At 38.8% G+C, this 24,572-nt stretch overlaps 1 protein-coding gene across 3 annotated transcripts in view; it reads left to right on the forward strand.

Moving 5' to 3' along the window:
- Positions 1 to 24,572, forward strand: part of Camk2d (calcium/calmodulin dependent protein kinase II delta) — a 249,777-nt gene that overhangs the window by 224,108 nt on the left and 1,097 nt on the right. For 2 of the 3 annotated variants that reach the window (XM_048333528.1, XM_048333529.1), the window contains 4 exons: positions 11,986 to 12,061; positions 18,229 to 18,323; positions 20,698 to 20,926; positions 22,936 to 23,030. In XM_048333528.1, coding sequence (XP_048189485.1) covers positions 11,986 to 12,061; positions 18,229 to 18,323; positions 20,698 to 20,926; positions 22,936 to 22,993 — 458 coding nt within the window. In that variant the 3' untranslated portion in view covers positions 22,994 to 23,030. The remainder of the gene's footprint in view (positions 1 to 11,985; positions 12,062 to 18,228; positions 18,324 to 20,697; positions 20,927 to 22,935; positions 23,031 to 24,572) is intronic. The other variant, XM_048333530.1, reaches the window with a different exon arrangement.

The raw sequence follows: 24,572 nt of genomic DNA on the forward strand, positions 1-24,572 counted from the left end.
AATGCTGGGCTTTGCAGCTGAAATATAAGCTAGTATTTTTGCAGCTACTAAAGATAAGAATTAGTTACAAAAGACATGGGTGCACAGACAGGAAATATGGCTGTGTATTTCTAGTTGGCTCTAGCAACTCCTGGTTTAGTCTGTCAGTCACTTAGAGGACAATAAACCAGCAAGGGCTAAGTGGATGTGTTTAACACGTTAAAGAAGTGAGATGACATTCTTACAGTAGCTATATACAAACAATGTTAGGTGTTAACAGAGGCAATACTAGTGCAAGAAATCTTGAAATCTAACCATGAGATTATGCTATCCTGGAGACAAGGGAGTGAAAGAAATAAAAAGCCCTTTTAAAACATTATATGAAATTCAAACCATTTGAAGCAATAACATTTTCAGTTATTCTATGATAGTCCTTAGAGTTCTTTCCGTTGAACAAATCCTACAACCCCACAGTTCAATTAGTATAGCTGCAGGTATGTGTTTAGGTAATTGAGTTCTTGTTTTGTTTTGTTCTTTACAAAACTAGCATAGCATTCATTAGAATGAGAATATGCTCTTCAGTTCTTCCTGTTTTCTTGGTCTCTTCAGCCAAGGCAGTACTTACAAATCCACCAGCTGAATTTCAGGGAAAGTGCGGTTCCAAATATACTTAACTCCAACAATGTATTGAATTTTGCCTTTAGCTAAACCCAAGTGTTTTGCTTTTCATGAAAGAATGGTATTGGTTACTATAAAGAAATTTAACTATTGTTGCTAAACTGCAATAATAAAAATAACTGAGATGATCAAAAGCTACTTATGGATGCATGGGATTTCAGTTGTTCAAGATTTTATCCTTCTGGCTATTAATATTGAAAGAAAGACCCTGTGACAAAATTACCAGGAGACTTCCAATTTATATCTATAATGACACACAGATTTTGCTGATCTCCATTAATAACAATTGCAACTATTCAACTATTATGTCTGTGTATATGTTTCACAACCTCAAATTGATTCTGAATTTTAGGTCATATGTCTTGCTTTGTTGTTACTTATTATTCTAATGTGAATGTTTTCTGTGCCATTAAATTTTACCTATAAACATTAAAAATAAAAAAAGATAACCAGCTGAAGGTATTTTTCAAGTGAAGGAGAGGGAAAAAAGAGGAGAGGATCAGAGAAGAGCGTAAAGGAAGGAGAACTTTAACTTTTGCCCTGTAAGATTCATGCCCCCTTCTGACTAACATTATATAAAATTGACAGGAAAGGGGCTGGGGATATGGCCTAGTGGCAAGAGTGCTTGCCTCGTATACATGAGGCCCTGGGTTCAATTCCCCAGCACCACATATACAGAAAACGGCCAGAAGCGGCGCTGTGGCTCAAGTGGCCTTGAGCAAAAAGAAGCCAGGGACAGTGCTCAGGCCCTGAGTCCAAACCCCGGGACTGGCCAAAAACAAAAAACAAAACAACAACAAAAAAATACAATAAAATTGACAGGAAAGGATTGTTACAATATCAAGATATAGGGGAAGCTAAATATTCTTCATGACAAAAATGAAAATTAAAAAAATAATTAAATATAAAATCCTAAGTCTTATTCACTCTTCAAAGTCTATGTTTTCCCCTTTGCAAAAAATAATTTTATCACTTAGTCCAGCCTAAACATACTCCTTAAAAGTGCATAGGAATTCTCTTGGCATGAAGCACATGAGATAAATACCACTGGAGTACAATTTGTAACCATAAATCCAGCAAATGGTGGGAGTGTTTAAAAGTTTCTTAAGATCTTTTTCTTCTAAGTCATCAGCTCTTCAACTGGAAATGGTACCACACCTAAGTGATTCATGGGGCATCTCAGTACTTAAAATACTAAGTGCTTTTCACAATGTTCTACTATTTCCAGTATCTACTGGGCAGCTGGGAGTAAGAGTCATACAATTACTTTGGTATGGTTTACTGAATTCTTTCATAGAAGCAATTGTTCTGTGTAACCACATATTTCTTTATCCCATAAACTTATAAGGGATTTCTGTATAAAAACCTCTATTTCACATACCTCTTAATTTTATCTTAATAAATAATTTTAATTATCTTTAATAGTTGCACAAAGGAGTTGCCATTTAACAAAGCAGCTTTTGAATGAATACAACATATCTTGGTCAGTGTCATCCATTTCAACATACTCAACCATCCTTCTGCTACCTACCCTTCCCCTTCTTCTTCTTAGTTTTGGAGGATGTACATTAGACTCTTGACTGCCTTTTCCTCCTATTCCCTTCATGTGCCCAATGCTTTCTCCTTGACCTCATCCCACCCCCTTTTGAGGGTTTTCATTTGTTGAATTTTACCTTTTTAAAGAATTACACTATTTAGGGGAGGGGGGAATGAGGGACAAGGTAACAAACAGTACAACAAATGTATCCAATGCCTAATGTATGAAACTGTAAGCTCTCTGTAATTCAGTTTGATAATAAAAATATATATAATAAAAAAAGAATTACACTATTTGAAATCTCCCTTGAGTCTACTATATTTCAGATAATATGTTTGTATACATTTGCATACCACCTGATGTATTTACTTATAAGTTTACCAGCTAAATCTAACTTCCACATGTAAGGGAGCTCATGCATCTTTTGTCTCTCTGGACCTGTCTTACTTCACTTCATACATTTTTTTCCAGGTCTTTCCATTTCTTTACAAATGGTCCAATATCATTCTTTCTAGGAGATGGTAAGAATCTATTGTGCATATATAAATTTTCTTGATTAAATAATGATTTTATATCATCTTCAGACCAAAGAAAATTCTAGAAGTGACATGACAATATTTTGTTATGATTTAATAATGTCCATGAAAACTTTTTTATATAAAAATGATAGTATTAGTACTGGATCTTTCTACTCTTGCATGTGTATTTATCATTTATTGCTAGGCCATATGGGTTTATAGGAATAAGACTAGTAATATTCCTTCTCCTGATCCCTCAACACTTACACTTTGAAACTACTGTGCATGATAAAGTACAAGAATAGTTTGAATAATTGATTTTTGGTATGTGATCCTCAAATGATTAAATGGCTGAAGAGTTGGTGTTATTGAACATGTAATTTCAGATAAAAGGAACTTTACAGCAATTTTTTGAAAATATTCTGGTATATGAATTTGGCAAGTGTTGGATCCATTATTTGAATATAGTATTATAGATTATGAATCCAATTAACCCCAGAATCTTTGAAAGGTATAATTTTGAAGCTAAAATAATGCAAACTCTCGCTGGTGTTAATTAATGCATAACACTGGTAAAATCAAAATAAAGTACTGAGAAATAAGCATTTAATTGCACAGAACATACTAAGCATCGCTGAGTTGATAGACACCTCTTTTATAAAGCGACTACCAGCATGAACATGAACTTGACTTGTATATTTGCCTAATGTAACTCTACCCCAGGTTGTATGTCTAAGAACAATAAGGCAGTTGTGTGAAATTGGCGTAATAATTAATTACAAAAGTGCCCCAGTAATTAAATAGTCAGTCATCTTGCCAGAGTAAGTTCAAAGGCATTTCGGTGGTTCATTTTACTTTACGATTTCAAAATATTGAATTAGGTACTGCAGGTAGGAAAGGAGCACAGATCAGTGAATTTCACAGCACTCAATCCAAGCTCTAACCCAGCACAGCTTCCGATTTTGCTGGATGACTTACTTGAGAAAGTCACTTAACCTCATTGTCCTTCAAGTGCCTGTTGCAGCCCAGAAATGTATTACCTGGGAGACACTTAGGAGGCAGAAGCTACCTTAAATAGAAGTTAACATGTTAAGAAACAGTAAAGACCAGGCACTGGTGGCTCAAGCCTATAATCTGAGCTACTCAAAAGGCTGATATTTGAGGATTGAAGTTCAAAGCCAGGGAAAAAGAAGGAAGAAGAGGAGGTGGAGCAGCAGGAAGAGGAGGTTTGTGAGATGCTTGTCTCCAATTAACCAGAAAAAAGCTGAAATGGAGATGTGACTTGAGTGGTAGAGAACCAGCCTCGAGTGAAAAGCTAAATTATACTGCACAGGCCTTGAGTTCAAGCACAAAAAAGAAAAAGAAAAAGAGTAAGTGAATAGAACCGCTAAGTAAAGGAGATACTTCCCAAACATACTGAACAGCCATTTTATTTATTCGGTTTTTGATTGCTGAAAAGTTATGTTTAACCAAAGGAGGATACTCTTAAATGAGAAACACAAAGGCACAATGCCTAAATGCCTCTGATCATCTAAAGTAATATTTATTGAAATGAACTCTAGGAAATGGAAACAACAGGAAGCAGCTTTGTTGTTGTTGCTTTTCTTCTCTTTTTATCTTGTTTGTTCACTTATCTGTCTTTCTGAGGATAAGGGATGGAGGGACAAAAAGTGAACAAATGCCCCAGTGGTAGTCACTAGACACTATGTTGAAAATGAATTATAAACATTGTGGGTGGATACTGGAGGGAAAAATTGGTAGAGAGAGAGATAAGGGGTGACATTGTCCAACAAGAAATGTACTCTTTACTTGACTTATATAACTATAACCCTTCTGTATATCATCTTTATAATAACAATTTTTAAAGCACTCTCTAGACAAAACTCACTTAAGAGTCTCAATATGTGACCATCTTCAAACATCCTATTGGAAACCAATTTGCAAGTATAACACATTTTTTAGCTCAAGTTTTAGTGTAGGTAGCTAGAATCTTGAATAAGATTTATCATCCAGTAGTTTTACTTCAATTTACTGATTAGTCCAAATCTAAACAAATAAGAAGTTTAATCTCAAATAATTGAGATACTTCTAGGTGTTCTTTTCTTTACTTTGCTTAAACATTGACTAGAAATCCCTGCTAGCCCTTTACATATTAAATTTGCTGTCTTTCTATCATGAGAGATTTGGTAACATCATATATTGTGGTCATTTGCTGAATGAAATAGCCAAAATCCACGAGAACATTCAGTTAGCACAATCATGTCCAGGTTACTACCAAACATGACTATCCTATTTGATTGATCTGTTGTTTTAAAATGTAGACTTTGCCAGGTGCAAGTGGCTTAGGCATGGAATGCTAGCTACATGGGAGGCTGGGATCTGAGAATCAAGGTTTGAAGCCAACCCAAGCAATAATGAGACTCTTTTCTCCAATTAACTAGTAAAAAGCTAGAAGTAAAGCAATGACTCTACTTAGTAAAAAGGCTAAGGGACAGTGCCAAGGCCCTGTGTTCATGTCTTAGTACTGGCACACATGCGCATACACACACACACACACATACAATGTAGACAGGTGCATATATATATACATATATATAATGATGTATGTGTATATGCATGTATCCATTAGAAGAAAACTGATTAAGTGTTCAAATACAAATAGCCAAGTCTTGATATATGATTATCCTAAGACAAAACCATGAAAACTGGAGCCACAAGGAAAAGAAATATTGAGAAGATATCATTTGAGCAGAGTGTTGGGGGTCATTTCCATCTCCAGACAGAAGAAGGAGAGTTTCCAAGTGGGAATGGGCTGGTATTGGAGAAGACCTTTGGAAAAAGAAGAGTTAGAAGTTTCTGCAAGCCTGAATGGGCACAGTGCAAGAGCCTAGGGAGAAGAAAAATGTAAAAAGGTGTGAGAAACATTTGGCCAAGCAGCAAGGAGCTAGTGATGCACCTGGAATCACAAGCAAATGAGGCAGCAAGACCAAGAAGAACTAGAAAAGAAGCAGCAAGCTCAGGGAAGGATGTGGAATGAGCCTTGGATACCAAGCAACAAGAAAGGTTTGGAATGCGCCTAGAAATATGAACGTGGAGTCTGGAAAGACTGAAGGTCTAGGCCATAGGGATTTGGCAGCATTCAGCATGTGATCAGAGCCAGAGGAGAGAGAGGAACTGCCAAGAGAAAGCAAAGGAAATAATGAGGACACCGGGAATATACCCTGGGAAATGTCATCAAAAGTGCCAAAGAAAATGAATTATTTATGGATGACTATAGAGGTGATGAAGAGAAAGTACAGTCCAGGGGAAATCCAAGGATTTGAGCTGGGAGACTGGTAAACTGAGGAAACAATGCAGAGAAAGCAGGCAGATGATCAGTTTGAGATGAGTCAAAATGAATTGAATTTTCCCCCATTGTCCACAAACAATAAAACGTTGTCCTCTGACACTTAAATAGATGGTAATTTAAAACACTGACTAAACAGGACAATAGGATTGCAATATGCACTGCGAAAAGGCCTCACATTATTGTATTGTTGTTGTTGGTATACCTCTACCTCCTGGGAATATAACCCAAAGTTTTCAGCATGCTAGGCTGGTGATGTGACCTACCTCTAAGGTTTACCAAAGGGCTGGTTTTGAGCCTTTTTTTTTTTTTTTTTTGCCAGTCCTGGGCTTTGGACTCAGGGCCTGAGCACTGTCCCTGGCTTCTTCCCGCTCAAGGCTAGCACTCTGCCACTTGAGCCACAGCGCCACTTCTGGCCATTTTCTGTATATGTGGTGCTGGGGAATCGAACCTAGGGCCTCATGTATCCGAGGCAGGCACTCTTGCCACTAGGCTATATCCCCAGCCCGGTTTTGAGCCTTTAAAAGAAATGGATATAGTTAAAGTTCAGGTAGAGAAAAATAATGGGTCATTCCAGAGAACTTAAGGTCATGCAAGTATATCTGGGTGCTGGTGGCTCACACCTATAATCCTAGCTACTCAGGAGGCTGAGATCTAGGATCACAGATCAGCCAGCCTAGGCAGGAAAGTATGTGAGACTCTAATCTCCAAACTCCAGAAAATGAGAAGTAGAGCTGTGGTTCAAAGTGGTACAGTGCTACGAGCGAAAGAACTGAGAGAACCAGGCCCTAAGACTGACCCTTTCCATCCCTCCCCCTAAAAAAGAGATGATGCAAGTGGTTCAGAAGAGCTTAGTGATAGAATATTTGCCTAGCGTGTGTAAGGCCCTGGATTCCTGTCCTTAGCACTGGAGAAAGAAAAATGGGAAAGGGGGAGGGAGTGGAAGTAAATAGCAAGAAGAGAAAGTTCAGAGTTGAAAGGGTGGAAGAATCAATATCCTGTACCTTTGGGCACTAGTAAGATCTGATCTTTACCTGTTATCTGTTAACCAAAGAGCTGGTCAGTTTATCTGCATTCCCTCAGGCCATGATTGTGCTAATAGAGTTGAGGAAATGTTGATTGGTAAATTGTTTTATTACATAATCCCTCTCAATTGTGGCTTTGTTGTCTTTGCTTATTTGTTCTTTGCTTTTTAAAACAAGGAGACCCATTTACATCCTTATCTTACCCTTCTGGAACTCTTAAAAACTAAATATTTTTGTAAGTGAATTCTTAGATGGCTGTAGCCTGAGATCTGAGAATCTCCATTTGAACCTCTGCAGGGCAAAGAAATCCACTCTTGTCTCCAATTAAGCAATTAACTACCAAAAAAGCTCAAGTGATAGAACTAGAGGTTAGAATGGAAAAGGCTAAGGGACAGTGTCCAGGTCCTGAGTTCAAGCTCAGTGGCAGGACTAAATAAAGAAATAACTGAATTTATGTGAGAAAACATTGCAGGCTACTCTGTGTGGTTGGGTGGAAAACAGCTAGGAATGTGAAGCATCCGGGTCACATGCTCTTGTTCTCTCATCCCTTTCCCCAACCTGGAAATCCCCAGAAGCTACTTTGAGACCTGTGAATAGAAGCTGGAACACCTCACTTCTGGAAATAAAATTGCTGGGTAGCCAGCTGCTTGTAATCACAGTGGTTGTGGGGTACAGGAAGCCCTGGTATTCAGAGAATGTTTTAGTGCTAAGCTCTCCTTGTATTGCTGTTATTAGAATCCTGAACTTTCCCTGCTTGGATTTCTGGAATGATCAACAGTGTGTGTGTGTGTGTGTGTGTGTGTGTGTGTGTACACCTAGGTACTGTCCTTTAGTTTTTTTGCATCAGGGTAGAGCTCTACCACTTGAACCACTCTGTTACTTCCAGCTTTTTGGTGTTAGAGATGAAGAGTTGCTTGGTTTGTCTGCTTAAGGAGACTTCCTCCTTGATCTTCAGATCTCAGCCTCATGAGAAGCTAGGATTACAGGCCTGAGACTAAAACCCTTTGGAATATTCGAGAATGAAAGCCAAGAAACAGAACTTCCCCATGGAGCATAGCTATTCAGCCTTGAGATGTGGGGACTGACCCCTCTAAGCTTCCCTTCTGGTGAGCCAGCAGCCATCTCTCCTTCTTCCTCTCTGTCAGATGCTGAACTTGTACCAACAGCCCCAACCACAAGCCAGCTACTATATACAAGTGATTCACTTGCAGCCTTCTGGTTTCCTTTAGAGTCAGCTGTCATGTGCTGCCTGCCTCGTGACTCACTCACTCAGGCTCTTTTGCCCCAGGGAGATGAGCACTCAAGATGCCTGAGTTCCCTGCCCCTCCTAAGCTAAGAGAGTCCCGTGGCTTCTGTGATGATACAGCACAGAAGCATGCTGGCTAATTCTCAATTGCTGCTCTGCCAGAAAAGAGCATCATTGCTTCGAGTAGCAAAACTAAGAGAGAAAACAATTTTCTGTGGCTTTCATTATGCAGGGTAAAACATATGCCAGTTGAAGCATGAAGACTATCTGGGAATTAATGAGTATTTTGCATGTGTGATTCCAAGAATCAGAGAAAGCCATACATAGCTACATAGCTATGCTTCTTACTCTATGTTGTGTTTCTGAGGAATATGAAGGCTTCCAGAAGTTCCAAGACATGTTTCTGAACTTTTCATTCTCTGACTAATAAAGCTCCACCAAAGACGTACGTGTGTGTGTGTGTGTGTGTGTGTGTGTGTGTGCACTTGTTTATGCTGTGGGCCTTAAACCCAGGGCCTGGGTTCCATCCCTTAGCTTTGTCACTCAAGGCTGGCACTCACCACTTGAGCCATACCTCTACTTCTGGCTTTATGGTGGTTACAATTGAGTCTCTAGGACTTTCTAAACCCAGCTGTGATCTTCAAATCCCAACATCCTGAGTAGCAAAGATTACAGCCAGGAGCCACCATGCCCAGCTAAGACTTTTCATAGTCAATTTTTTGTTGTTGTTTTAGTTTAGAAAGATTGGCATTGATTCTGAAAGATGGTTCTGCCATCAGCCATATAGCAAGCTAAATTTTTTTTTTTTTTTTTTGGCCAGTCCTGGGCCTTGGACTCAGGGCCTGAGCACTGTCCCTGGCTTCTTCCCGCTCAAGGCTAGCACTCTGCCACTTGAGCCACAGCGCCGCTTCTGGCCGTTTTCTGTATATGTGGTGCTGGGGAATCGAACCTAGGGCCTCGTGTATCCGAGGCAGGCACTCTTGCCACTAGGCTATATCCCCAGCCCAGCAAGCTAAAATTTTTAATGTGTTGTTGTGGTGGTGGTTGTTATGTTTGATACAGAATGGCTATGTAGCCCAGGCTGACCTGGATGGATCCTAACTGGAGTGGGCACTGCCTCAGCCCCTGGAGTGCTGTAATTACAGGCATGGGGTACTGAGCCCTGCTAATTGTTACTTAACAATGAGGATTTCATGGGAATCAGAATCTTTGGTGGCCAATTTTTTATACCCTCATTTTCTGAGCTCCTTCTCAATGACGTCCCTTCCCTCCTGGAACGAGGTCACCTGTCATGTGCTTTCTGCCCGAGCTTCATACTGCTGAGGTCACAGACAGATGAGTCACCCATTGCCCAACTAAGTGAAGCTTGGATGTGTCACTAGCAGAGGCCCCTGCTAGCACCTTTGTGGACGTGCCTTGAGAAATGATAATGCTATCCACATCCATCAGTGCAATGAACAAGGGCAATACGTGTTTTAGATGTGCGTAAGAAAAGGTCCCAGAGTTGTGTTGTTTTATTTTCTGTAAGCAAAAAGTAGTTATGTAATCAAATATGAGTTCTAACCTGTACATTGTTAACAACAATTTTATGGGCAATGTTATTAATCGTGTGTGTGTGTGTGTGTGTGTGTGTGTGTGTGTGTTTGTGTGTGTTAGTATTGGAGCTTGATTCAGGGCCTTGAGCACTCACTTAACTTTTTCACTCAAGGCTGTCACTCTGCCATGTGAGCCACATTTCCACTTCTTTCTTTTTAGTGGCTAATTGGAGATAGAGCATCATAGACTTTTGCCAGGACAGATTTTGAACCATGATTCTCAGGTCTGAGCCTCCTCAGTAGGTAGGATTACAAGCACAAGCCACCAATGTCCAGCATTAATGATCAGTTTTATAAGATTATCAGTTACTATATTTGTCATAAAGTACTTTCATATATTCTTAATGAAGTCTAGCCTTTCAGAATAAGGACTCATCACTTGGATAAAAGTGAATATCAACTTAAAATTAAGCTTGTCATCAAAAATCAACAGATCAGATTCATAGAATTAGAAATACAGGTTAGCTTTTTGAAAGTAAATAGCCTTATTACATCACTGAGATAAATTGGAAATACATTTTTGTGCCCCCTTCCTAGTTCTAGTCTTTTAGAATGACTTCAAGTGACTATCATAGTGTCCCTAAAACAAAGATCAAGAAAATTTAGTTTTTAAAATATTTCATGTAGCAATTTCGTGAGTAGGAGAGCAGAGTTCTGCAGTGAAAGTTATCATGTGTCTCAACTGGTAAGTTCCTACGTGTTCTCTGCCTCAATTTTAGCAAAGATATTGGTCAAAGCTCTTTTAGGGACTATTGAAAAGTAATAATAACATGTTCCTTTGTTCCTAGGGAACTTGTAGTTTAACTGGGTTACAAAGTATACAAAGTGTGATAACCATTTTAAACAAATAATGTGGTTTAACTAAAGAAAATGTTAAGGTATAGCATCTACATATTACAAGTGAATGGCACACACAAAAACAAGGACTGAAATTTCAGGCAGATGTACCCAGAAAAAAAAATTACTGAATAAGTAAGATTTGAGCCAAATCAACCAGTAATAATTTTACCAGTTGTGGGCTAGAAATAGAAACAAATCATGTTTGGTGTTTGGGTTTGACAGCAATGCAGGAAGCCTCCATCTGCTCCTTGGCCTACATTCACAGTACCAATGCTTAGGTCTCTTTTTCTAACTTACTAAAAGCCATTTGTCTAAATAGGATGGCCCCTCACAATGTTGGTATTGTGTTTGGTAGGGTCTGAGCTCAAGAGTAGATGCATTTGTACCTTGCTGACTATGTAAGAAACCACTTGTACTTTAAAGATATAGATTCATAGATTAATACTTTTTTTAATGTTAAATTTATTTTATATTCACAGTGACTAGTATTTTCTAATTGGTAAGAAACAATGGCAACTCACAGATCAGAGCTCTATTTAAATGCAGGTTCTGGAGGTGGAGCTGTGGCTCCAGCAGTTGACAGCCAGCCTTGAGAGAAAAAAGCCAAGCAAGAACTTCAGATCCTAAATTCAAGCCCCAGTACCAGCACAAAAGTTTTTTCATTGATTAATTAATTCATCAATTATTTTTTAAAAACCAAAAAGGTCATTTCTGCTGGGCACTGGTGGATCAAACCTGTAATCCTAGCTACTCAGGAGGCTGAGATCTGAGGAGCCTGGTTAAAAAGCCAGCCCCTTAGGGAAAGCCCAAGAGACAATTATAGCCAAACAAGGCAGAAGTAAAAGTGTGGCACTAGTCTTGAGCAGAAAAGCTTAGGGATAGCACCCAAGCCTTGATGTTAAAACCCAGGACTGGCACACACATATGCGTGCGTGTGCATGCACACACACACACACACACACACACACACACGAGCAGGTTCCAAATGTGATGGTGTAGGTAAGGCCTGAGAATGTGTGTTTCTAAGAGTCTGAAGAGGCAGACAAGCTTGGTCCTTGCACTCTGAACAAGCTTGGACCCCTCTCCATGATGACTGACCTTACATGGTCATAGGCTGCTTAAGGAAAGTAGCTATGTTATTAGAGTTATATTCCATGGGCAATATTGTTAGTTATATTATATATAAACATTTTGTCCTTTGTTCTCACACTTTGCTTTTAGCACGAAAGCAGGAGATTATCAAAGTCACTGAACAACTGATTGAAGCTATCAACAATGGGGACTTTGAAGCATACACGTGAGTATGGGCACATTTAATTTGCTTTCATACACAGGACAAACATAATTGCTAGATAGATGAATTCTTGTGAACTTATGAATAACTCTACATCTTATATTTACATTTAATCCTAATAATTTCCCTAAATTTTATATTCAAGTTTATTTCCTTATAATTTAATTATTTTTTAAATAACCTTACATTTTATGTGGCAACATTTATCACATAAATGACAAAAGGGCTCCAAAGAGAAAAATAAGTGATCTAAGATTTGAGAGAGCCAGGTACTAGTAGCTCACATCTGTAATTCTAGCTACTGAAGAGGTTGAGAACTAAGGATCATGTTTCAAAGCCAACCTAGCCAGGAAAGTACCTGAGACTTGCATCACCAATTAACTATCATAAAGAAATCAACAAAAAAGCAGAAGTAGAGCTATGTCTCAAATGGTAGAGCACTAGCTTTGAGTGCAAAAGCTAAAGGACAGGACTAGGGCCGAAGTTACAGTCCTATGATCTAGATGGGCATGCACTTGCACACCACACACAGACACACACACACACACACACGAAAGAGTCAGGCACTGGTAACTCACACCTAATCCTAGCTACTCAAGAAGCTATGATCCAAAGATCATGGTCCAAGCCAGCCTGGGCAGGAAAGTAGAGCTTTGGCTCAAGTGGTAGCAACAATAGCTTTGAGTGAAAAAGCTTGAAACAGTGCAAATGGATGGGGGGAGGAGATAGAGAAACAGAGAGAGGGGGAAGAAGGAAGGAAAGGAAGGAAGGAAGAAAGAGCAAAGACGGAAGGAAGATTTCAGAGTCTGATGAGATGATCCAACTTTTGATGCAAGGATTGGAGGTGTCGTTGTAAGTGAAATGCCCCTGTATTTCCTTATGTGAAAAGGCAAGGAGATCCCAGAGAACAAAAACACCCAAAGCAGGAAAACACCTTTTCAAACAATGCAGCTTGGCCTATGACATATTTTCCTCTGTAGTTCTAGAGAGAGGCAGGGACAGAGAAAGAAGATCAATGGTGACATCAGTTAGCCTGTCTTTTCAGTCAGGACAGCTCAACATTATCTCCTCCTCTTTCATGTGCCTGTCTCCTATAAGGAATTGTATTCTCTGTTCTTTTTCCCTCTCTTAAAGAGAAGAAGCAGTTCTATTTCTTACTAAAAAATAAATACATAAATAAATAAATAAATAAATTCCTGGTTCGGAAGTTATGTAGTAGATAAGATTGCAAAGGAAATTGCTTTGCTTTGAGCTGAAAGTATTCAATATAAATAAGGCATGAAGGCTTATGGCAGGAAGAGTATATGAGTCAATGAGGTACATAGTTAAGGGTATAAATTAGTCTACAACTCTCCTTAAATTAACAAATTTGGTTGCACTTCAGTGAAAAAGGTAAATGCAAAAAAAAAATTGATGACTTTGATCTTTGCTTAGAAAGGTGTTTCTAAATTTAAAATCCAAGAAAGTGGCTCTCACCAGTGCCTGTGCCCATAATCCTAGCTGCTCATGAGGCAGAGATGCAAATGATCAAGATTCAAAGCCAACCTGAGCATAAAAACCTATGACACTCTTGCTGCAAAATAACCAGCATAAAAGCTGCACTGGAGGCATATCACACGTGATAGAGTACCCACTAAGCAAGTTCAAGGCCCTGAGCACTTCCAGCAAAATAAAGTCAGAGAAAGACACCATATGCAGGAAGATAAACTGATTAATCTGCTCAGATATATAAACTATGTTAAATATATAAAGCATATGTAACTTATAGTATATATAAGTACATATAGCATACATAGGTATATATGTTTTAATTTTTAAGTCAAAAATACTAATAAATTTAGAAAAAGATTTGCAAAATGTGTCAAAAGATAACCTTTTCATATTGGGCAGATAAGATTGAAAAGTAGAAAAACAGTCAAGGGACATAATAGCCACTAACAGAAGAGGAAATAGAATAAGTAAACATTAAAAAGAATATTGATATCCACCACCTAAATATTGTGCAAAACTTGAGTGTAAAAGCATTGCCTTACAACCAGTGAAGAAGAGACCACTGTGACCTTCCTACCGGAAGGACACAGCAGAAGTGGGTATACCCTCTCGTGTTAGAGGAGGCAAGAATGGAGGGACTCAGCTATTTTATACCAGAAAGCTTTAAATTTGTTTAGTACTCTAATCCTACGCATGTTTGATTCTGAGCCTAAAACATGGATAAAAATTTACGAATGAAGATATAAATGGAAACAATATTCCTAGTAAGAAAATTTAAAAGGGAAAATGTAGACAGGTCCAACATTATGGTATCTGTCAAATAATCGTGGGTGCCTCTGTGTCTATGGGTGTTTATGTGGGGTTTCTCATGATCTGGCAGAATATTTAGGATGAGTTTGAGGGAGAGTTGTTTCATGTTGTTTGATTATTATTATTATTAGACAGGTTCTCATTGTGTAGCAAGGTTGTCCTCAAACTCTTGTTCATCCTCCCTTAACATCCAAAGTGTTGGGATTAAAGGTGTGCACTACCATACTTCTTAATAATATTTTTGCTACATTTTTTTGTTGAAAATAAGGCAGGATATAAAAGTCTGCACACATAAATATCCCAGCTCTGTAAGTTAAAAAATGGAATGAAATACTTCAAATTGTTTTTTTAAATTTTTTAAGAAATTTTCTGAAAGGAATAAATTGTATGTAGATTTTTTTTGTTCTGCTTCTTTCCTATTCTTTGAAAATTGTACATAAACTGGTGCTGTCTTTCCCCATTATTTACAAATAGAGAGCTTTATTAATTTTCTGTCATTGTGACAAAATACCTGAGGCAATCAACTTTAGAAGATAAAAGGTTTGTTTTGGTTCACAATTTCAGAGGCTTTAATCTATGGCCAACTAGTCCCATTACTTTGTGTCTGTGGTAGCATAATACATTGTGCCAGGGGTATATGGCAGCATAGCCAGACAGTGAAAGGGGGAGAAGAGGAGGGCTGCATTCCCAAAATGCACCACCTACTTAAGTGTTCTACCTGCTCCCACTAGTACTGTGGGCAGGAGCCAAGCCTTCCACCCGGGCCTTTGCAGAACATTTTAGACCCAAATCTCAGCAATACATAAGTACATAATATAGAAGAGAGTACATAATTGTAGGAAGTATAATGCAGGCTAATTCTTGTAAATTAGGTTGTGTGCCTATACATGCTAACACATATATGCATGATACACACACTCACACACAATTATCAATTGTTTTTTAACATGACCTAACAAACTACACTTGACATAAAAAAAATAATAAAACCTGGGGTTAAGAACTTTGTGGTCAGAGGTTGAGTTCTCTTTATACAATGCATTGTAACTCTGTAACATAGAACCCTGTTTTTTCTTTCTGCTGGTAGAACCTTGTCAGACCCATAAAGAATACGCTCTTTAAATTTTGTTTCCTTCTGTGGTTTAGTTGGTAGAGCATTAACCTTGAACAAAAGAAGCTCAAGGACAGCACCCAGGCCCTGAGTTCAAGCCGTTAGACCAGCAAAAAAAAAAAATCTTTTGAAATAGAATGTTGCTGTTAAATGGAAAATATTACACTTCATTGATTCTTCGGTCATGGAGAGGGAGCAGTTATAGCCAGGAAAAAATTGGAATACTTTCTTTGTTGCTAGACAGAGTGGATATTTTAAAAAATACAAGATGTTGCAAAAACACCGCCTCTGTATTCCTTTGCCTAGGCAAGCTGTGCTTTCAGACCCAGGGATAATTCAACAGGACTTCCAATTGGAAGAATGTATTGGTATAACTCTCTTAGCATATCCATAAAACACTTGTTAACAGGGTATGCGCACACATACACAAACACTCAGGGACATCTAAAAATCTGTGAACCTGTTCAAATAATCAAGCCTGTTATGGGCTATAGAATTATATAGAAGTAAAGATGGATAGATGGATGAACAGATGAGTAGATGGGCAGACAGATGATAGATAGGTAGGTGGATGGAGAGAGAGAGAAAGCAAAGATTTAACAAGCATTAACTATACAGTCTCTTTTGAAATGTGGATAGCGATGGTTCATAACACTGGTTCCAGATGATCTTGGAGCTGTTGTGAAATAGAAAGAAATTTTGATTCAGTGATTCTGACCACCCAAATCCATATTTATAGAGAAAATAATAGCTCCAGGCAAAGTAAATTCTTGTTGCCATAGGAACACTATTCCTATTTTGCTCCTCAGGAAGAGATTATATATATTTGATTTGAGCCCAACAGAGAACCTGAGACAAAATTTATAATCTCACTCACATCCCTGTGTTTAAGGCTTTCTAACTACAAAGGCTAATTGCTGAGATTTTCTTTGTTAAAATTGTGCTTCATACTTGTTCCATGTTGTGTGAATAGTACTGCACTTTTTGAAGACAACTAGCTAACTTAAACTTTGGAAATATGTTTTCCTGTTGAATAGTTAAGAAATGTGTGCCAGGCCTGGTGATGCATGCTTCTAATTCCAGACAGTGGAGATCATATTTCAAGGAGGATTTCATTCAAGACCTTTCTAAGCAAAATGCTAGTGAAAAAATGTATCTTAAATAAACAAGGCTTTGTAGTTTATGGCTGTAATCTCAGCTCCACAGAAAGCATAGGTAAGGGGATTGTGATTTGAGATCTGAACTGGGAAAAAACAAAACAACAAAAAAGCAAACAACAAAATCAAAACAACAACAACAAGAAACAGGACCCTATCTGAAAAACAACTAAAATGAAAAGGAATTGAAGTGTGCTCACATGGTAACGCACTTGCCTTAGCATGAGTGGGACTCTGAGTTTAAATCCCAGTACCACAAAAGAGAAAAAGAGAGAAACAAGGAAAAAATAAGAATAAACTTGGCCTCCTAAACAGAAATTTCTGTATAAATACCAGGAAAGTTCCCATATTACCCTTTGGAGAAAATGAACAAACAAGTCCAAATCCTTTGATTTGTAATGTTTTATCTACCTTAAGAATTCTCACTAATTCTCCAAATCCAGGTTTAGTTATATTCATCCTAGGTCCAAAGGATCTCCTTTCTACCTTGTTTCCATTGGGCTTAGTTTCCCAGTGGGCACCATATTGAAGGATCAACCACCACCTCCAAAACGTAGCCAGCAAATTCTCAGTGATGCTTTCCACCTGCTCTCTGCTCCCTTACATTCCATCCAACTTGCCCATAAAAAGGTCAAATTTGCATTCTCTTGCAATTCTGTTATCTAATACTTAACTACTTTGCATCAACTTTTGTTTTAATATTAATTATTGTGTTATAAGTGCTTGCTTTGAAGAATATCTGTTACACAGTAAATAATTAATCAGTTCTTTATTAAGTAAATGTCCCTAAAAAAGCCCAACGGCTTACTATGAATATTTAGAATATTGACCCCTTTGTTGAGTTACACTGCTGAGATTATAATGAAAACCATTATGTGCATTTGAGCCTCCTACTAATTTTCTTTTGAAAGTACAATGAATCTTAAACAGCCTCCTAGACAGGAGATGTGATTCTTTCCTGAAGGTATGGTGCATCAAACATTGTTCCAATAATATTCAATTCTGGAACCCAAAAGAGCTCTACAGGGCTTCAATTTGAATATTTGAATATTTAGAAATCATTTTTGAAGTGGTAAACTTAAAGGTGAGGGAAACTTGGAGGATTCCCTTTGAAAATCAAAAAAGTAAACATTTGAAAAAGGAGTCTCTGCTGCTTGGTAGACACAATAATAAGTCTTTTGTTTTTTTTTTTTTGGCCAGTCCTGGGCCTTGGACTCAGGGCCTGAGCACTGTCCCTGGCTTCTTCCCGCTCAAGGCTAGCACTCTGCCACTTGAGCCACAGCGCCGCTTCTGGCCGTTTTCTGTATATGTGGTGCTGGGGAATCGAACCTAGGGCCTCGTGTATCCGAGGCAGGCACTCTTGCCACTAGGCTATATCCCCAGCCCAATAATAAGTCTTGTCCCTATCAAAATTCCCAGCAAAATGTCTTGTTGGAGACTGTTATTGACCCATCTCGCCCTGATCAATGACAGAAAATATATGCTTTTGCTGTTGTTTAGGGATTCTTTGCTTTGGAAGATGGATAAATATGAATGCTTACATGTGAGACTACAAAACCTACTGGGCACATTTCTTAACGGATTATTTGTTTTTCCTGCAGAAAAATCTGTGACCCGGGCCTCACTGCCTTTGAACCTGAAGCCTTGGGGAACTTAGTGGAAGGGATGGATTTCCACCGATTCTACTTTGAAAATGGTACATTTATTCCAAACCCGCTCTAGCCTGCCCTTTCCATTTGCTCTGACAACTTCATTCACATTTTCATACACTTTGGCTCTTTTCTGCCATGAAAATTTTTGCCTTCAGCGAACATTAAGTTGAAATTAAAACTACAGATAGATAGATAGATAGATAGAATATAAGTGTATTCATCACAATGTATAAAGATATTTATCTCCCAACTAAAAAGTTTGTTGTTTTGAAAACTAATTTCAGTCTATGGCCATACCACCCTGAACGTACCCAATCTCATCTGAAAAATATTTGCATTGCATAAAAAGTAATACTGACTAATTGCATCCATTAAATCCCCAGTAAATGTATAATATCACCTATAAATTGCTACAGAAATGATCATTTTATGTTTTCATAGAAATAATAATATATGAATAATATATGAATTTTTCCAAAAAATGCACAATATACTAGAGTATTCAACATGGCACATTTGGTGTTTAATTTTAAAATAAAATGGAGACAAAAGAGACTAATGAATGAGAAAAAAAACCTTCCATTCATATTGGTGAGGGCTACATTGGTGTCAGAGGAAACATTTCAGAAGATGATAAAACCATGTGTTCTGAAGGAATACCTCAAGTCATCAAGATAATGTAAACCTGTAATTCCCTTTATCCTTTCCTTCCTTAACCTCAATGACATTATTGGACCATATATGTGCATGGGGTGAATGTAGTCTCTGTTATATTTCTATGATGCATAAAGTGAATTCAGTCTTTCGGTAGTAAGATGTTATAGGAATAATAACAGGATAATTAAGTGACTCTCAGTGACTGTTAACAACAATATCTACCTTGGCACTGACGTTTAAGTTAAGATATACTGAACAAATTACTTTTTCTTGTGCACAGTAGGCATTTACAGACAAACAAGCTGAAAAAAATTAAGTGATAAATTCCCATTCACAAAGATTCAGTAAATGTTTGCAGCCTGTCTGCATTCCAATACTCCAACCTTGACTCTCAGCTAATACATCTCATCTATAGTAAAATAATTGGTTAATCCATTAACATTTTAACCTATTTCAGCATAATTGTAGTTTATATTACATTGCATAAATACATATTCTTCGTTATGGCTCATCTTTTTTATAATTTATTTTAATTTTTACATTCTATTAAAAAATCTTTATTAAACAGGGTTACAGTTACATAAGTCAGGTGAAGAGTACATTTCTTTTTGAGCAGTGTTACATTTTCCCTCCCTCTCTTCTAATTTTTCCCTCCTATCCCACCCACGTGTTGTGTAGTTCATTTTCAACACAACCAGGAAGTGCTACCACTGCTGCATTTAAAATTTTTTTATTATCTTCAAGTATGAGGTGCCATATAACAAAGCAGTTTATGAATTCCATGCATCTTGATCAGTGTCACCTCCTTCAACATTCTCAACCCCCTTTTGACCTACCCTTCTTCCCTTGCTTTTCTTAATTTTGTGGTCTGTACAATGAATTCTGATTTGATGGTCACAATATCTCATATAATTGAAGAGTTACATCTGAGCAGGAGAGACATGCTTGAGTAACAGCTAGAGTAGTTCCATTCATTCTGGTTACCTAAATAAGAAACACCATCAATGAATAATGGATACTAAATTCTCCATTCTTTTGGTCACTTAATTCCAATGGGTACTACTCTCAAAACACTAGAGTCTGGAACTGATGAAGACTACCTAGTCAAAAGAACACTGGAGGGCTAAAACTAGGCTATGTGGTTGGTAATGTATTGTCACAGATAGATGAGCACAGCTCATGTAATCTGAGCTACTCAGGAGATGGAGATCTGAGGATCCCAGTTCAAAGACAGCCCAGGCAGGAAAGTCCATGAGATTGTTATCCCCAATTAAGCTCCAAAAGCAAAAACAGAACTTAGAGCTATGGTTCAAGTGGAAGGGAATCACCCTAGAAGGAAAAAAGCAAAACTAAGGGACAGTGCCAAAGCCCTGAGTTCAAATTCCAGTACCAATGTGCACACACACACACACACACACACACACACAAACACACACAGAGTGGACAACCACAGAATGGCCTCTACTCCCTGGAGCAGTCACAGAATGCTATGCAGAAACCAATTCCTGCCTTAGCCAGCTGTTGTTGGGAGTGCGTGGCTGATAAAACATCATTTCCCTCATCTCATCTTCACTAGCAAAACCCCCACAACGCTATCATGTCAGCCATCCCAGTGAGTCATTCAGTCAAATATCAGGAATTGCACCTAAGCCAGGCACTTGGTGTACATACATTCAGGAATGAACAAGTGGTACTCCATTCAGTGATCTCAACTGAACACAGGAAGTATTTTTTTTTTCATTTCATGGTCTTCTCCTTCAGCATTGTCCAAAAGCAACAAACCAATCCACACGATCATCCTGAACCCCCACGTGCACCTGGTGGGGGACGACGCGGCCTGCATCGCGTACATCAGGCTCACGCAGTACATGGACGCCAGTGGGATGCCAAAGACAATGCAGTCTGAAGAGACCCGCGTGTGGCACCGCCGGGACGGCAAGTGGCAGAATGTCCACTTCCATCGTTCCGGGTCACCAACAGTACCCATCAAGTACGTAAATGTCTCCGGCTGCCAGCTTCCTCCTCTGTATAACTGTGGTGAGGAACTCCTGATTAGCTCCATGGTGACTAGCATGGCAGCAGCTGTCATTTACTGGTAGTGGTGGGTTGCATTGTGGAAGCCGATTGTGAATTGAAGCCTGACATAGGCAGTATCAGATAGTTCTTAGGAACTAGAAGCTACACGCTCACATTTACCATAGGGCTACACTGGGTGAATTCTTATGATCGGGAAAAATATTTGTGACTTCATTTTATTTCTTTTTGTGTCCATACTGTAGCTTGAACACATGGCCTGAGCACTATTGCTTAGCATTTTCACTCAAGCTGGTGTTCCACCACTTGAGTCACACCCCAATTTCTGGCTTTTTGCTGGTGAGTTGGAGAGAAGAGTCTCACAGGCTTTTCTGCCCTGGTTGGCTTTGAACCACAATCTTCAGATCTCAGCCTCCAGAGTAGCTATGGTGACAGGCATGAATCACCGGTGCCTGGCTATGACTTCATTTTCACAATTGGTAGGAGAAGAGGTTAAGGGAGGAAGTATAAAGGATAATTTCTGACAAGGCCAATGTAGTACCAGGAACTTCACTTCCTACACTATTCCTGGAGCTTAGGTACTGACAGGGAAAATGTGCAAGACAATACGTAAAAAGTCTATCCTGTCAGGTGTGGACGTCCTACCTGGCCACTTTAACTCAGTCAGTAGTCAGAAGATACAGTGTGAGGTAAAAGACATCGCCCTGAGGGAGCATTTATTCAGCCTGGAATGCAGCGAATCCCTGACACTACAAAGGAACTATATAATAAAAAAAAATTTTATTGACTTCCTGATAAGAGAGGTGGAATGAATCACAAGTGTGGCCAATATTTTTTTAACAGTATGCTTTGACTATAAAATAGAATTCTGAATGAGATCTTACATGACAAGTACAATTTGGAGACATGAAAAGATAAAACAAGGGGGAGACAGTCCAAGCTAAAGAAGGGTCCTAGGGAGAAAGGAGTGTCAGGACTTCAGTAGCATGATAAACCATGGCAGGTAAGGGAAGCTGGAGTGAAGGTGGTTATTGGCTATATAAGGGGACTGGTTGCTTGTTGGGAGGAGAGGAAGCAAGGAGTTGAATTTAGGATTGGTTGGGAGAACTTTGCCCACTGTTGATATCTTTCAGAATTCCCTTATCAGTATCTGGATCTTTTTTTTCTCTTCTTTTCTTTTTCCTTCCTTCCTTCCTTCCTTCCTCTCTCTCTCTTTCCCCTCTCTCTCTCTCTCTCTCTCTCTCTCTCTCTCTCTCTCTCTCTCTCTCTCTCTCTCTCTCTCTCTCTCTCTCTCTCCTTTCTTTGTGTGTACCCATACTGGGGCTTGAACTCAGTCTGGTCACTTTCCCTTCACTTTTCCTCTCATGGCTGATGCTCTACCATTTGAACCACAGCTCAACATCTGGCTGTGTGTGTGTGTGTGTGTGTGTGTGTGTGTGTGTGTGTGTGTTAAGAGTCTTGTCTGCTCAGTCTTTTCTACTCAGGTCGGCTTTCAATGGTGATCCTCAGATCTCAGTCTTTTAAGTAGCTAGGATGACAGTCATGAACTACTGACGCCTGGTAAAAAACCTGCCATTTCTCATATGATAGTAAATTATCAGCCCCAGTGGTTTTCAGAGGCCTTCTCTCTAGCCTTAATAATCATCTATCACTATTGCATTTCCACCATGTAGGTCAACAAAAGACCAAAATGTAGACTAAAATTTATTCCGAAATCAATAGCTATGTTATCAAGAGGAAAACATGAGGGGAGTATGAGGAAAATGAAGACACCAATGCTTGTGTGTATCTAGGTTTTTTACCCCAAAGAGGCATGGGCACAAATTGCCAATTAATACAAGTGGGAGTACATTTATACAGTAGTACCACAGGGCTGGGTTCTCTTGTTGTTACAGCAATGGGATAGAGCCTATTTAAGACAACTTCCTTTTTTGCCAGATGGCTTAAATGGGCTTCTTTTAATAGGCCACAGTGTATTCCAAATGGGAGAGAAAACTTCTCAGGAGGCAGCCCTTTGTGGTAAAACATCTAAGGCCTGAAAACCATTCACATTGGGTCTTGTAAGTAATGTCCTGCTCTGGTGGCACTTGATGATTGGACCTATGGACTGAAAAGCTGCATGACTGTTTCTCTTTCCTTTGAAAGATAGTCGCACTGCATTATTCTCAATGAAACACCTACCAGGTCTTTGAAAATCCAGTGCAATTTTGCATGAGCCCTAACATCTAACAATGAGCACCATTTTAGAGCATAACCCTTACTTGAGAGGTCATGAGCAGGGAGAAGCACCTTTGCTCAGTATTTAGATTGCCTCGTGCCAGAACCCTGGACTTCTCACATCAGCAGGTGGTTATGTGTGTCTGGTTCAGCTCAGACAGCTTTCAATTATCCAGACTAAGTTATATCAATTTTTAGAGCCTGTTAGTGTCTTTACTCTTTTTTCCAGAAGTTGTCATTGTTTGTTTGTTTTTTTTTTTTTGGCCAGTCCTGGGGCTTGCACTCAGAGCCTGAGCACTGTCCCTGGCTTCTTTTTGCTCAAGGCTAGCACTCTGCCACCTGAGCCACAGCGCCACTTCTGGCCATTTTCTGTATATGTGGTGCTGGGGAATTGAACCCAGGGCCTCATGTATAGGAGGCAAGCACTCTTGCCACTAGGCCATATCCCCAGCCCACAGAAGTTGTCATTGTTATAAGCAACTTACCATGGTCAGTATGTAAATGAGTGTAATATGTGCTTCTGAATGTAGCAGAGTTGTCTATGATAACAGGTTATAAGAGAGTCAAGTTAAATTTTAAAATATCCAAAATTAAGTACTTCCAAAGGATAATTGAAAGTTGACTGTGTTAAGTTCATGCTCATGTTGATGGATCCAGAGGCATATGGTGCTGTTGGAAATATTTTCTGTACTCAGAGATGAACTTTCAGCCAGACGCTGGTGGCTCATGCCTGTAATCCTAACTACTCAGGAGGCTGAATTCTGAGGATTGTGGTTCAAAGCCAGCCCGGACAAGGAAGTCCATCAAACTCTTATAGCCAATAAACTAAAAGTGGCACTGTGGCTCAAATGGTAGAGCGTGAGCCTTGAGCACAAAAGAGGCTCAAAGACAGTGTCCAGGCCCTGAGTTCAAGCCCCAAGACTGACAAAAAATAAATAAATAAAAAGACGATTAAGAAATAAATTCTCTCAGCTGTTGCTTTACAGAATTAAATAAGAATAAGTACTCTTTTCTCCACTTTTTAAGCTATATCTCTTGCAGAATTGGCTTCAAGGTTGATCTCCAAAGGAGTCTAAGAATAAGAAAAAGCTCAGGATAAATTTAAACTATGAGTCTGTTCCAACCAAATAATATTAATTTATTAAATTTGTCCAGTAACAATGAATGCTTAGAGCATCTGTTTACATTTAATGATGTAATGAATGCTGTTGACCCCATCTCCATATTTTTAACTCAGCTTTGTGTGAATAAATAGATCATACTGATTGCCTATTTAAATATTGTCTTTGTTAAACATTGTGCATTTTATCTCCCAATGCTCTCAAGTAAAAAGCTCTTATGCCTAATGTTTTCAATCTATTCTAATCATCAGCTGAGTTATGAAA

The sequence above is a fragment of the Perognathus longimembris genome, chromosome 24 (assembly GCF_023159225.1).
Source record: "Perognathus longimembris pacificus isolate PPM17 chromosome 24, ASM2315922v1, whole genome shotgun sequence".
Classification (NCBI taxonomy): Eukaryota; Metazoa; Chordata; class Mammalia; order Rodentia; family Heteromyidae; genus Perognathus; species Perognathus longimembris.